Source organism: Salmo salar, chromosome 18 (genome assembly GCF_965601325.2).
Source record: "Salmo salar chromosome 18, fSalSal1, whole genome shotgun sequence".
Classification (NCBI taxonomy): domain Eukaryota; kingdom Metazoa; phylum Chordata; class Actinopteri; order Salmoniformes; family Salmonidae; genus Salmo; species Salmo salar.
This window is the reverse complement of record NC_138308.1, coordinates 93,628,975-93,645,265: the sequence shown is the minus strand read 5'-3', so window position 1 is coordinate 93,645,265 and position 16,291 is coordinate 93,628,975. Positions and strand designations below refer to the sequence as shown.

General features: G+C 43.3%; 1 protein-coding gene across 1 annotated transcript; it reads left to right on the top strand.

Annotated features, from left to right (window-relative positions):
* Nucleotides 1-256: 256 nt before the first annotated feature.
* On the top strand, nt 257-16,021 carry t179b (Transmembrane protein 179B). Its single transcript, NM_001146467.1, is given in 4 exon segments — nt 257-366; nt 7,838-7,957; nt 15,264-15,391; nt 15,394-16,021. Coding segments are annotated over 4 exon segments (375 nt in total). The 5' UTR covers nt 257-270; the 3' UTR covers nt 15,425-16,021.
* Nucleotides 16,022-16,291: the final 270 nt, after the last annotated feature.

Below are 16,291 nucleotides of genomic sequence, written 5' to 3'. Positions count from 1 at the left end.
AACAACAAAAAAATCTGCCGCAAACGAGAGTTGGAGAAGCTGTCTGTGCATCGGAAGTTACGGCAACAGCGCGCAGGCAGAGAAGCACAAGGGGAAGAGGTGTGCGGCGTGGGAGCAGGGAGCAGGGACGGAAAACGCTACGTCGGGGACTGCAGCTGTGCCACAACAAGACGAATTGGTGCTGTGACGTCGTCGCGTCAACTGGAAAACGTAAAAACACTGCTGGCTGTCACGCGCTCCGGTAGACAGCGGAGAGAGGACTTGGACATTATGGTGATACCGTGGCTGCTTCTCCTTGAAATGGGCTTATACGCCAGTTCTTTCGTGTGTGGGATAGTCACGGCATCATCTCTCACTATCGTACAGGTAAAGAATAAAGTTCTAACTTTGGCTTGTTATGTTAACTTTGTTGACAGTTGTAATGTTGACCGATGTTTGGACTGGCAGTCTGCTTTGGACACAACTTTATGTCGCAGTTGCACCATTTTTGCTTTGATTGACTTTCCAAACCGACGTTTCTTTATTGGAATCACCTGATGGTCTGAAGGATTTCACTGGGGAATGTTAGGCCTAACTATGGTATGTCTTATGAAGCGTCTGTACATAGTAGCTAACTGTTATTATCGCAGCAGAAAATACCTGTGGTAGAATAGAGGTTTTCCTTAACTTCCTGTAAGCCTTAACCAAATAGTTACAGTTTGACAAGGGTTTGACAAGGGGCTCCCAAAAAACACGCTACTTCGATACAGCTACGACCGGAAGGGACTTTTCGTTTAAGGTTAGGAGAGCGTTTTCCCTAATCCTTTTCCTAACCATAATCTACTTCTCCTAACCTGCTGCCTTAATTCTCCTAACCTGCAGCGAAAACGTCACTGCCAGTCATAGCTTTATCGTGTTTTTAGGGTTAAATCACACTTCCTACAAAAACAAAGTGAAAGGACAGTTTGTTCTCTACAATGGCAGGTTGAGAGAGTGAGAAATGAAACGGCATGAAACTGTCCAGACTTGTCTAATGACTGTTCAATGCTTTCCCCCAAAATAGTGACACTCATAAAGTACAGGAAAACACGTGTGACTCAGTGTTCTTTCGACCGAACAAAACCAATATAGGGATTATTAGTTCAAGTTAAACCGACAATTCACTAAGTTTACCTGACAATATAGTTGAGGTCTCTCTCACAAACTAGGCTACTTTCACAGTTTGACCTATTCCTAACCTAGGCCTACTGGAACAGACCAGGAAGTGTAGTTAAAGATAGTGACTCGGTCGTCACAAGCTTCTATACCCACAAATTCACAAACCCGCCCATTTCTTAAAAAAATAAATATATATATATGTAGTAGCTTTACACCGATATCGATTATTGGAGGACCAAAAAAAGACGATACCGGTTAATGGGCCGATTTAAAATAAAAATAAAAATAATTAAAAAATATATATATATATATTTATTTTTGGTTTAATTTAAAAATTTATTTGTAATAATGACAATTACAACAATACTGCATGAACACATATTTTAACTTAATATAATACATAAAATCAATTTAGCCTCAAATGAATAATGAAACATGTTCAATTTGGTTTAAATAATGCAAAAACAAAGTGTTGGAGAAGAAAGTAAAAGTGCAATATGTGCCATGTAAGCAAGCTAACGTTTAAGTTCCTTGCTCAGAACATATGAAAGCTGGTGGTTCCTTTTAACATGAGTCTTCAATATTCCCAGGTAAGAAGTTTTAGTTTGTAATTATTATAGGAATTATAGGACTAATTCTCTCTATACGATTTGTATTTCATATACCTTTGACTATTGGATGTTCTTATAGGCACTTTAGTATTGCCAGTGTAACAGTATAGCTTCCGTCCCTCTCCTCGCTCCTACCTGGGCTCGAACCAGGAACACATCGACAACAGCCACCCTCAAAGCAGCGTTACCCATGCAGAGCAAGGGGAACACCTACTCCAAGTCTGAGAGCGAGTGACGTTTGAAACGCTATTAGCGCGCACCCGCTAACTAGCTAGCCATTTCACATCGGTTACACCAGCCTAATCTTGGGAGTTGACAGGCTTGAAGTCATAAACAGCGCAATGCTTGAAGAGCTGCTGGCAAAACGCACGAAAGTGCTGTTTGAATGCTTACGAGCCTGCTGGTGCCTACCATCACTCAGACTCACACAGAAATAGACTCAAACACACAGAAATACGAGCCTTAGGTCATTAATATGGTCGAATCCGGAAACTAACATCTCGAAAACAAAACGTTTCTTTCAGTGAAATACGGAACCGTTCCGTATTTTATCGAACGGGTGGCACCCATAAGTCTAAATATTCCTGTTACATTGCACAACCTTCAATGTTGTGTCGTAATGGCACATTAGTTCGCAACGAGCCAGGCGGCCCAAACTGTTGCATATACACTGACTCTGCGTGCAATGAACGCAAGAGAAGTGACACAATTTCACCTGGTTAATATTGCCTGCTAACCTGGATTTCTTTTAGCTAAATATGCAGGTTTAAAAATATATATACTTGTGTATTGATTTTAAGAAAGACATTGATGTTTATGGTTAGGTACACATTGAAGCAATGACAGTCCTTTTTCGCGAATGCGCACCGCATCGATTATATGCAATGCAGGACAGGCTAGATAAACTAGTAATATCATCAACCATGTGTAGTTAACTAGTGTTTATGATTGATTAGATTTTTTTTCTTATAAGATAAGTTTAATGCTAGCTAGCAACTTACCTTGGCTTCTTACTGCATTCGCGTAACAGGCAGGCTCCTCATGGAGTGCAATGTAAAGCAGGTGGTTAGAGCGTTGGACTAGTTAACCGTAAGGTTGCAAGATTGAATCCCCCCCGAGCTGACAAGGTAAAAATCTGTCGTTCTGCCCCTGAACAAGGCAGTTAACCCACCGTTCCCTGGTAGGCCGTCATTGAAAATGAGAATTTGTTAACTGACTTGCCTAGTTAAATAAAGGTATTAAAAAAAAAAAAAATCAGCAAATCAGTGTCCGAAAACACCGATTGCTATGGAAACTTGAAATCGGCCCTAATTAATCGGTCATTCCTCTAGGCTGTATGGATCTGTAACTGCTACAGTGTAGTAGGATGGAGGCTCCATAGCTGTATGGATCTGTAACTGCTACAGTGTAGTAGGATGGAGGCTCCATAGCTGTATGGATCTGTAACTGCTACAGTTTAGTAGGATGGAGGCTCCATAGCTGTATGGATCTGTAACTACCACAGATTAGTTTAGTAGGATGGAGGCTCCATAGCTGTATGGATCTGTAACTGCTACAGTGTCGTTTAGTAGGATGGAGGCTCTATAGCTGTATGGATCTGTAACTACCACAGTTTAGTAGGATGGAGGCTCCATAGCTGTATGGATCTGTAACTACCACAGATTAGTTTAGTAGGATGGAGGCTCCATAGCTGTATGGATCTGTAACTGCTACAGTGTCGTTTAGTAGGATGGAGGCTGTATGGATCTGTAACTGCTACAGATTAGTTTAGTAGGATGGAGGCTCCATAGCTGTATGGATCTGTAACTACCACAGATTAGTTTAGTAGGATGGAGGCTCTATAGCTGTATGGATCTATAACTACCACAGATTAGTTTAGTAGGATGGAGGCTCCATAGCTGTATGGATCTGTAACTGCTACAGTGTCGTTTAGTAGGATGGAGGCTCCATAGCTGTATGGATCTGTAACTGCTACAGTGTAGTTTAGTAGGATGGAGGCTCCATAGCTGTATGGATCTGTAACTGCTACAGTGTCGTTTAGTAGGATGGAGGCTCCATAGCTGTATGGATCTGTAACTGCTACAGTGTAGTTTAGTAGGATGGAGGCTCTATAGCTGTATGGATCTGTAACTACCACAGTTTAGTTTAGTAGGATGGAGGCTCCATAGCTGTATGGATCTGTAACTGCTACAGTGTCGTTTAGTAGGATGGAGGCTCTATAGCTGTATGGATCTATAACTACCACAGTTTAGTTTAGTAGGATGGAGGCTCTATAGCTGTATGGATCTGTAACTGCTACAGTGTAGTTTAGTAGGATGGAGGCTGTATGGATCTGTAACTGCTACAGTGTAGTTTAGTAGGATGGAGGCTCTATAGCTGTATGGATCTGTAACTACCACAGTTTAGTAGGATGGAGGCTCTATAGCTGTATGGATCTGTAACTACCACAGTTTAGTTTAGTAGGATGGAGGCTCTATAGCTGTATGGATCTGTAACTGCTACAGTGTAGTTTAGTAGGATGGAGGCTGTATGGATCTGTAACTACCACAGTTTAGTAGGATGGAGGCTCCATAGCTGTATGGATCTGTAACTGCTACAGTTTAGTAGGATGGAGGCTCCATAGCTGTATTGATCTGTAACTGCTACAGTTTAGTAGGATGGAGGCTCCATAGCTGTATGGATCTGTAACTACCACAGTTTAGTAGGATGGAGGCTCTATAGCTGTATGGATCTGTAACTGCTACAGTTTAGTAGGATGGAGGCTCCATAGCTGTATGGATCTGTAACTGCTACAGTGTAGTTTAGTAGGATGGAGGCTCTATAGCTGTATGGATCTGTAACTGCTACAGTGTAGTTTAGTAGGATGGAGGCTGTATGGATCTGTAACTGCTACAGTGTAGTTTAGTTGGATGGAGGCTCTATAGCTGTATGGATCTGTAACTGCTACAGTGTAGTTTAGTAGGATGGAGGCTCCATAGCTGTATGGATCTGTAACTGCTACAGTGTCGTTTAGTAGGATGGAGGCTGTATGGATCTGTAACTGCTACAGATTAGTTTAGTAGGATGGAGGCTCAATAGCTGTATGGATCTGTAACTACCACAGTTTAGTTTAGTAGGATGGAGGCTCCATAGCTGTATGGATCTGTAACTGCTACAGTGTCGTTTAGTAGGATGGAGGCTCTATAGCTGTATGGATCTGTAACTGCTACAGTGTCGTTTAGTAGGATGGAGGCTCTATAGCTGTATGGATCTGTAACTACCACAGTTTAGTTTAGTAGGATGGAGGCTCTATAGCTGTATGGATCTGTAACTGCTACAGTGTAGTTTAGTAGGATGGAGGCTGTATGGATCTGTAACTGCTACAGTTTAGTAGGATGGAGGCTCCATAGCTGTATGGATCTGTAACTGCTACAGTTTAGTAGGATGGAGGCTCCATAGCTGTATGGATCTGTAACTGCTACAGTGTAGTTTAGTAGGATGGAGGCTGTATGGATCTGTAACTGCTACAGTGTAGTTTAGTAGGATGGAGGCTCTATAGCTGTATGGATCTGTAACTACCACAGTTTAGTAGGATGGAGGCTCTATAGCTGTATGGATCTGTAACTACCACAGTTTAGTTTAGTAGGATGGAGGCTCTATAGCTGTATGGATCTGTAACTGCTACAGTGTAGTTTAGTAGGATGGAGGCTGTATGGATCTGTAACTACCACAGTTTAGTAGGATGGAGGCTCCATAGCTGTATGGATCTGTAACTACCACAGTTTAGTTTAGTAGGATGGAGGCTCCATAGCTGTATGGATCTGTAACTGCTACAGTTTAGTAGGATGGAGGCTCCATAGCTGTATGGATCTGTAACTGCTACAGTGTAGTTTAGTAGGATGGAGGCTGTATGGATCTGTAACTGCTACAGTGTAGTTTAGTAGGATGGAGGCTCCATAGCTGTATGGATCTGTAACTGCTACAGTTTAGTAGGATGGAGGCTCCATAGCTGTATGGATCTGTAACTGCTACAGTGTAGTTTAGTAGGATGGAGGCTGTATGGATCTGTAACTGCTACAGTGTAGTTTAGTAGGATGGAGGCTGTATGGATCTGTAACTGCTACAGTGTAGTATAGTAGGATGGAGGCTGTATGGATCTGTAACTGCTACAGTGTAGTTTAGTAGGATGGAGGCTGTATGGATCTGTAACTGCTACAGTGTAGTATAGTAGGATGGAGGCTGTATGGATCTGTAACTGCTACAGTGTAGTTTAGTAGGATGGAGGCTGTATGGATCTGTAACTGCTACAGTGTAGTATAGTAGGATGGAGGCTGTATGGATCTGTAACTGCTACAGTGTAGTATAGTAGGATGGAGGCTGTATGGATCTGTAACTGCTACAGTGTAGTTTAGTAGGATGGAGGCTGTATGGATCTGTAACTGCTACAGTGTAGTTTAGTAGGATGGAGGCTGTATGGATCTGTAACTGCTACAGTGTAGTTTAGTAGGATGGAGGCTGTATGGATCTGTAACTGCTACAGTGTAGTTTAGTAGGATGGAGGCTGTATGGATCTGTAACTGCTACAGTGTAGTTTAGTAGGATGGAGGCTGTATGGATCTGTAACTGCTACAGTGTAGTATAGTAGGATGGAGGCTGTATGGATCTGTAACTGCTACAGTGTAGTTTAGTAGGATGGAGGCTGTATGGATCTGTAACTGCTACAGTGTAGTTTAGTAGGATGGAGGCTGTATGGATCTGTAACTGCTACAGTGTAGTTTAGTAGGATGGAGGCTGTATGGATCTGTAACTGCTACAGTGTAGTTTAGTAGGATGGAGGCTGTATGGATCTGTAACTGCTACAGTGTAGTTTAGTAGGATGGAGGCTGTATGGATCTGTAACTGCTACAGTGTAGTATAGTAGGATGGAGGCTCAATAGCTGTATGGATCTGCTACAGTAAGTGTATATTTTAATTTGAAGGATTCTTTCTTGCTGATTAAAGACGAGGGCCATATGTTTTGTAAGCCGTATCGCAAGCGATGATTATTGACGTTTTAAAACACAGCTTTGGGATTGTAGTTCTGATGAGCCAGTTGTAGGGAGAAGGCAGAATGCTGCCAACAGTTTCAAAGCTAATTTATGCCTAGCTCCAATATATTTATTTGTTCAACGTTGAGTCATGGAAAGATTTAGCAAAGGTGACTTACACTCTTAGTGCTGAGCTTGATGTTGATGCCGTTGCAGATGTTGATGGGATTAGAACACAGGCCAGTCACATTAGCCTCTGCGGTAGTTAGCTAGTTAGCTACGTCCGTACCTCTGCTCAACTTCTTGATAAGGTAATTGATGAAATGACTGTGCTTGCTTGTAGTTTGTACATCCAGGTACTGAGCACCACACCATGACTGAACGTAAGTTGTCTACAGAAAAATGTTTATTCACAAGCGGATGTTCTATGAAGGAGTGGCTGGTCCAGTGAGTAACGTTAGCTACCAGTTGACATCCATTCTGAAATGGATCCACCTCGACAGGGGCGGTACTACATCCTGAAGTCGCTATGAGTTCTGGATATTGTGATTTGCTTACAACCAGGAAATGTAGATGGCCTGTTTCTAACGCAGTGACGCAAAAGCTGCGTGTAGTCAGGAAATTCATCCATTTTTTAAAAATATTTATATATTTTTTTTTACACATGTTAATTATATATATATATAGTAGTAAATGTGTCTTTTAACCACACTGCTAATCTTATGCCTAAGACTAAAAAGCATTTTATTTTTGCCTATTCTGACTTTGTTGCAGTGGATTGTTGGTGGGGGAAGTCAGTTAGAATAGTAAAATACACAACGTGCCATTATGAAATGTTGTTTGTGCATCAGCAGTTATGTCAGTCACTGATAGTCAGTCAATTAGCCCATGTCAGCAAACAAATATGACATTACTAGGTTATTACTCATTATCATGGTCGAATTACCGGCCGGGGGGGGGGGGGCCCATTTGAGTTTGTTAGTCTCACTCAAATATCAACTTTTTCACAGCTATGTAGTTAGACTACTAATGAACTTGACAAATGCTGATGCTCTCTCTCTCTCTCTCTCTCTCTCTCTCCAGGGTAGTTTCGGGGGACTCTGTATGCTGTATGGAACAGTGACCCATAACTCCTCATCAGACTCCATATTGGTCCAGACCTCCAGCTCTCCTTCGCTCTGTTACTTTGTCTCTGCTATCTCAGTGTGTGTAGCCGTGTTCTGTTTCTCTATATCACTGTACTGGATATATACATGCTGCCTGGATGGAGGGGTTAACAGGTGGGTGGGTACATATGGTATTTTACATGACTCATTGATGGGTGTGACACAACTTACTGGTTGTCCTATGAGACTTTCTGGTTGTGTGTGTGTCATGCCGAGACGTTGTAGAACCATCAATTTAACCTCATGACATACAGCTCCTTCAGGAAAGTATTCAGACCCTTTGGCTTTTTCCACATTTTGTTACGTTACAGCCTTATTGTAAAATTGATTAAATATATAAAACATCCTCATCAATCTACACACAATACCCCATAATAACAAAGCGAAAACAGATTGTTTGTTTGAAATTTTAGCAAATTTATGACAAATAAAAAAAGACCTTCATTTACATAAATATTCAGACCCTTTGCTATGACACTCGAAATTGAGCTCAGAAGCATCCTGTTTCCTTTGATCATCCTTGAGATGTTTCTACAACTTGATTGGAGTCCACCTGTGGTAAATTCAATTGATAAGACATGATTTGGAAGGGCACACACCTTTTTATGTAAGGTCCTACAATTGACAATGCATGTCAGAGCAAAAACCATGCCATGAGGTTGAATGAATTGTCCATAGAGCTCAGAGACATGATTCTGTCAAGGTACAGATCTGGGGAAGGATACCAAAAAAATGTCTGCAGCATTGAAGGTCCCCAAGAACAGTGGCCTCCATCATTCTTAAATGGAAGAAGTTTGGAACCACCAAGATTGAACTATTTGGCCTGAATGCCAAGCTTCACGTCTGGAGGAGACCTTGCACCATCCCTACGGTGAAGCATGGTGGTGGCAGCATCATGCTGTGGGGATGTTTTTCAGCGGCAGGGACTGGGAAACTAGTTAGGATCGAGGGAAAGATGAAAGGAGCAAAGTACAGAGAGATGCTTAATGAAAACCTGCTCTAGAGCGCTCAGGACCTCAGACTGGAGCGAAGGTTGACCTTCCAACAGGACAACGACCCTAAACACACAGCCAAGACAACACAGGAGTGGCTTCGGGTCAAGTCTCAATGTCCTTGAGTGGCCCAGCCAGAGCCCGGACTTGAACCCGATCGAACATCTCTGGAGAGACCTGAAAATAGCTGTGCAGCGACGCTCCCCATCCAACCTGACAGAGCTTGAGAGGATCTGCAGAGAAGAATGAAACTCCCCAAATACAGGTGTGACAAGCTTGTAGTGGCATACCCAAGAAGACTCCAGGCTGTAATCGCTGGTGAAGGTGCTTCAACAAAGTACTGAGTAAAGGGTCTGAATACTTATGTAAATGTGGTTTTTCAGTTAGATTTTTCACATATTTGTGAAGTTTTCTAAAAACCTGTTTTTGCTTTGTCATTATGGGGTATTGTGTGTGTGTGTGTGTGTGTGTGTGTGTATATTGGGGGGGAAAGAAATCATTTTTAGAATAAGGCTGTAATGTAACACAATGTGGAAAAGGTCAAAGGGTCTGAATACTTCCCGAAGGCGCTGTATGACAATCTGACCGTGTGTATGTCATGCCGAGATGTTCACATCTTGAAACCATTCTATCCATAATTCAACATTCCGCAATGCCTATCTAACCTTATTGTGTGCGTGTGTGTGTGTGTGTGTGTGTGTGTGTGTGTGTCCAGAGAGCGTCTATGGCTGAACATGACCCTGGTGGTGTGTGGAGTGTTCCTCTTCTTCCTGCTGGTGACGGGCTGTGTGTTGAAGGTGGGAAGAGACTTTCTGTGTGACTCTGTCCTACACGCTGTCCCCAACGTCACCAGGTACTGTAACACATCTAGATGCAGAACTTTTCTTCATGTTAAATCTGTGGTCACTACTACTACCAGTACAAGTAGACTGGAAAAAACCACCAAAAAATATTATTTGTCATGCAACGAATACAACAGGTGTAGACTTTACCGTGAATTTTTTACATACAAGCCTTTTCCCAATAATGCAAAATAAAAGAAGAAATAGTAGCACAATAAAATAACAATAATGAGGCTATATACAAGGAGTAGCAGTACTCAGTCAATATGTAGGGGTACCAGGTAGTAATGAGGCTATATACAAGGAGTAGCAGTACTCAGTCAATATGTAGAGGTACCAGGTAGTAATGAGGCTATATACAAGGAGTAGCAGTACTCAGTCAATATGTAGGGGTACCAGGTAGTAATGAGGCTATATACAAGGAGTAGCAGTACTCAGTCAATATGTAGAGGTACCAGGTAGTAATGAGGCTATATGTAGAGGTACCAGGTAGTAATGAGGCTATATACAAGGAGTAGCAGTACTCAGTCAATATGTAGGGGTACCAGGTAGTAATGAGGCTATATACAAGGAGTAGCAGTACTCAGTCAATATGTAGGGGTACCAGGTAGTAATGAGGCTATATACAAGGAGTAGCAGTACTCAGTCAATATGTAGAGGTACCAGGTAGTAATGAGGCTATATACAAGGAGTAGCAGTACTCAGTCAATATGTAGAGGTACCAGGTAGTAATGAGGCTATATACAAGGAGTAGCAGTACTCAGTCAATATGTAGAGGTACCAGGTAGTAATGAGGCTATATACAAGGAGTAGCAGTACTCAGTCAATATGTAGAGGTACCAGGTAGTAATGAGGCTATATACAAGGAGTAGCAGTACTCAGTCAATATGTAGGGGTACCAGGTAGTAATGAGGCTATATACAAGGAGTAGCAGTACTCAGTCAATATGTAGGGGTACCAGGTAGTAATGAGGCTATATACAAGGAGTAGCAGTACTCAGTCAATATGTAGGGGTACCAGGTAGTAATGAGGCTATATACAAGGAGTAGCAGTACTCAGTCAATATGTAGGGGTACCAGGTAGTAATGAGGCTATATACAAGGAGTAGCAGTACTCAGTCAATATGTAGGGGTACCAGGTAGTAATGAGGCTATATACAAGGAGTAGCAGTACTCAGTCAATATGTAGGGGTACCAGGTAGTAATGAGGCTATATACAAGGAGTAGCAGTACTCAGTCAATATGTAGAGGTACCAGGTAGTAATGAGGCTATATGTAGAGGTACCAGGTAGTAATGAGGCTATATACAAGGAGTAGCAGTACTCAGTCAATATGTAGAGGTACCAGGTAGTACTGAGTCAATATGTAGAGGTACCAGGTAGTAATGAGGCTATATACAAGGAGTAGCAGTACTCAGTCAATATGTAGGGGTACCAGGTAGTAATGAGGCTATATACAAGGAGTAGCAGTACTCAGTCAATATGTAGAGGTACCAGGTAGTACTGAGGCTATATACAAGGAGTAGCAGTACTGAGTCAATATGTAGAGGTACCAGGTAGTACTGAGTCAATATGTAGAGGTACCAGGTAGTAATGAGGCTATATACAAGGAGTAGCAGTACTCAGTCAATATGTAGAGGTACCAGGTAGTACTGAGTCAATATGTAGAGGTACCAGGTAGTAATGAGGCTATATACAAGGAGTAGCAGTACTCAGTCAATATGTAGGGGTACCGGGTAGTAATGAGGCTATATACAAGGAGTAGCAGTACTCAGTCAATATGTAGGGGTACCAGGTAGTAATGAGGCTATATACAAGGAGTAGCAGTACTCAGTCAATATGTAGAGGTGCCAGGTAGTAATGAGGCTATATGTAGAGGTACCAGGTAGTACTGAGTCAATATGTAGAGGTACCAGGTAGTAATGAGGCTATATACAAGGAGTAGCAGTACTCAGTCAATATGTAGAGGTACCAGGTAGTATTGAGTCAATATGTAGAGGTACCAGGTAGTAATGAGGCTATATACAAGGAGTAGCAGTACTCAGTCAATATGTAGAGGTACCAGGTAGTACTGAGTCAATATGTAGAGGTACCAGGTAGTAATGAGGCTATATACAAGGAGTAGCAGTACTCAGTCAATATGTAGAGGTACCAGGTAGTAATGAGGCTATATGTAGAGGTACCAGGTAGTAATGAGGCTATATACAAGGAGTAGCAGTACTCAGTCAATATGTAGAGGTACCAGGTAGTAATGAGGCTATGTACAAGGAGTAGCAGTACTCAGTCAATATGTAGGGGTACCAGGTAGTAATGAGGCTATATACAAGGAGTAGCAGTACTCAGTCAATATGTAGGGGTACCAGGTAGTAATGAGGCTATATACAAGGAGTAGCAGTACTCAGTCAATATGTAGGGGTACCAGGTAGTAATGAGGCTATATACAAGGAGTAGCAGTACTCAGTCAATATGTAGGGGTACCAGGTAGTAATGAGGCTATATACAAGGAGTAGCAGTACTCAGTCAATATGTAGGGACACCAGGTAGTAATGAGGCTATATGTAGGGGTACCAGGTGGTAACGAGGCTATATGTAGGGGTACCAGGTAGTAATGAGGCTGTATGTAGGGGTACCAGGTGGTAACGAGGCTATATGTAGGGGTACCAGGTAGTAATGAGGCTGTATGTAGCGGTACCAGGTGGTAACGAGGCTATATGTAGGGGTACCAGGTAGTAATGAGGCTGTATGTAGGGGTACCAGGTGGTAACGAGGCTATATGTAGGGGTACCAGGTGGTAACGAGGCTGTATGTAGGGGTACCAGGTGGTAACGAGGCTATATGTAGGGGTACCAGGTGGTAACGAGGCTGTATGTAGGGGTACCAGGTGGGAATGAGGCTATATGTAGGGGTACCAGGTGGGAACGAGGCTATATGTAGGGGTACCAGGTGGGAACGAGGCTATATGTAGGGGTACCAGGTGGGAACGAGGCTATATGTAGGGGTACCAGGTGGGAACGAGGCTATATGTAGGGGTACCAGGTGGGAACGAGGCTATATGTAGGGGTACCAGGTGGTAACGAGGCTATATGTAGGGGTACCAGGTGGTAACGAGGCTATATGTAGGGGTACCAGGTGGTAACGAGGCTATATGTAGGGGTACCAGGTGGTAACGAGGCTATATGTAGGGGTACCAGGTGGTAACGAGGCTATATGTAGGGGTACCAGGTGGTACTGAGGCTATATGTAGGGGTACCAGGTGGTACTGAGGCTATATGTAGGGGTACCAGGTGGTACTGAGGCTATATGTAGGGGTACCAGGTGGTACTGAGGCTATATGTAGGGGTACCAGGTGGTAACGAGGCTGTATGTAGGGGTACCGGGTGGTAACGAGGCTGTATGTAGGGGTACCGGGTGGTAACGAGGCTATATGTAGGGGTACCGGGTGGTAACGAGGCTATATGTAGGGGTACCGGGTGGTAACGAGGCTGTATGTAGGGGTACCAGGTGGTTGAGGTAATATAGACTTCTCTTTTCTTTAGATGTCATGTTTTCTGAATTGTGTGGGCATTAGTTGTTTGTAAACTGTGTAAACATTCCTCTAGAAAATGTTTGATTTCTGGATTTACTCCCATCTAGATGTGAACAGGCTCAGTCTAGGACCTGGATCAGTCCTTACACGGGAACACAGATCTACACTGGACTGTACAACGCTGGGGTCAGTATTAACACACTGGACTATACAGGGCTGGGGTCAGTATTAACAGACAGATCTGGACTATACAGGGCTGGGGTCAGTATTAACAGACAGATCTGGACTATACAGGGCTGGGGTCAGTATTAACAGACAGATCTGGACTGGACTATACAGGGCTGGGGTCACAATTAACAGACAGATCTACACTGGAATATACAGGGCTGGGGTCAGTATTAACAGACAGATCTACACTGGACTATACAGGGCTGGGGTCACTATTAACAGACAGATCTACACTGGACTATACAGGGCTGGGGTCACTATTAACAGACAGATCTACACTGGACTATACAGGGCTGGGGTCAGTATTAACAGACAGATCTACACTGGACTATACAGGGCTGGGGTCAGTATTAACAGACAGATCTACACTGGACTATACAGGGCTGGGGTCAGTATTAACAGACAGATCTACACTGGACTATACAGGGCTGGGGTCACTATTAACAGACAGATCTACACTGGACTATACAGGCCTGGGGTCAGTATTAACAGACAGATCTACACTGGACTATACAGGGCTGGGGTCAGTATTAACAGACAGATCTACACTGGACTATACAGGGCTGGGGTCAGTATTAACACACTGGACTATACAGGGCTGGGGTCAGTATTAACACACTGGACTATACAGGGCTGGGGTCAGTATTAACACACTGGACTATACACGGCTGGGGTCAGTATTAACACACTGGACTATACACGGCTGGGGTCAGTATTAACAGACAGATCTACACTGGACTATACAGGGCTGGGGTCACTATTAACAGACAGATCTACACTGGACTATACAGGGCTGGGGTCAGTATTAACACACTGGACTATACAGGGCTGGGGTCAGTATTAACACACTGGACTATACAGGCCTGGGGTCAGTATTAACACACTGGACTATACACGGCTGGGGTCAGTATTAACAGACAGATCTACACTGGACTATACAGGGCTGGGGTCACTATTAACAGACAGATCTACACTGGACTATACACGGCTGGGGTCAGTATTAACACACTGGACTATACAGGCCTGGGGTCAGTATTAACACACTGGACTATACACGGCTGGGGTCAGTATTAACACACTGGACTATACAGGGCTGGGGTCAGTATTAACACACTGGACTATACAGGGCTGGGGTCAGTATTAACACACTGGACTATACAGGGCTGGGGTCAGTATTAACACACTGGACTATACAGGGCTGGGGTCAGTATTAACACACTGGACTATACAGGCCTGGGGTCAGTATTAACACACTGGACTATACACGGCTGGGGTCAGTATTAAAAGACCATTATGACGTCAGATTTCATTAACAGAGACTATTTGCTTCTACTCTCTCTCTCTCCCTCCTTCTGCTTCTCTCCCTCTTTCTCTCCCTCTTTCTCTCCCACCTTCCTCTCTCCAGACAGCAGTGTGGGTGAACTTCTTTTTCTGGATTCTGATTGGCATACTGGTGGTGATCCAGAGAGGTCAAGGGTCAGATTCCAGAATGATGACGCCCTCTGAGACCGATTATCTTTTCTCAGGCCAGGCCCAGCAGCAGTGACTCATAACCGTCTCGCCGTACGACCTGTTGGCGAGGCGCTCACACACACACACACACACACACACATATATATCACTCCTCACTGTCTGACCTGTAAGAGAATGAATGAACCCTTACCCTGTGTGTGAGAGGCTGTGTAGGTTTCTCAGTCTCTCTTCTGCAACTGTTCCTGGGCTCAGTGTGTGTGTTCCTGGGCTCGGTGTGTGTGTGTGTGTGTGTGTGTTCCTGGGCTCGGTGTGTGTGTGTGTGTGTGTTCCTGGGCTCGGTGTGTGTGTGTTCCTGGGCTCGGTGTGTGTGTGTGTGTTCCTGGGCTCGGTGTGTGTGTGTGTGTGTGTGTGTGTTCCTGGGCTCGGTGTGTATGAGGATCCCTGAGTACTGCAGCCCAGTGAAGCAGAGATGGTCTACACTGGAATAAAGGATATTACAAATATGGTAACATGTAATGTCACTTTAGGGTTCACCTTGTTTTGAAACAGTTTTACTGAGAACAATTCATTTACCTTTGTTAAGCTCTTATTCATTTCTCTGTGGTCCCTCCATCTGCAGTCCTTTCATTCTTCCTGTATTTAGGGAGGTGTGTGTGTGTGTGTGTGTGTGTGTGTAGAGAAGTGTGTAACTTGCTTACAGGGACAAAAATTGTCTCAGATAATATCTCTCCGTGTGTGTCCACTCAGGACCACAGACAAACCAAGTCACAGTCAGCGTTGTCACACTGTCCTACACAAACACACACTAAGATTCCTTCCTGGCTACTAAGAGGCTAAGCAACCATTTTGTTACTTCATTCCCTTTCTGCCTGCAATTATTTGTACTTTTTTATTTTATGAATATTGAAAAGCAAAAAAAGTGTATTTTGATTTGAATTAGGTATTGTTGACCTTTTTTTACAGATCTTCCTAAAATAGTTATCGACCAATAACAGTAGGTGTGAGCAGAGCATTTTGACCAATAAAGATGCATTGCTTTGTCAGATATCCTTTCCTTGTTATTGTAGTTTCCATCAGAGACACGCCAGGTGGACTAACTGATCTCTCCTCTACGAAATGAGGGAAAGGCTGTAGGCCAGCAAGATGTTTACATGCTCTCTCCCAGGCGTTTCTTTACCACGCTAAGCTACTGTAGGTTTTGCTCCCTAAAACTAAATGAACATGAATCCGAACTGTTTAAAAGTCTGCCAAATGTGGCATTAGCCTTTTTCTACTGTCTGTGTGTATACACGCACGCACTACCGTTCAAAAG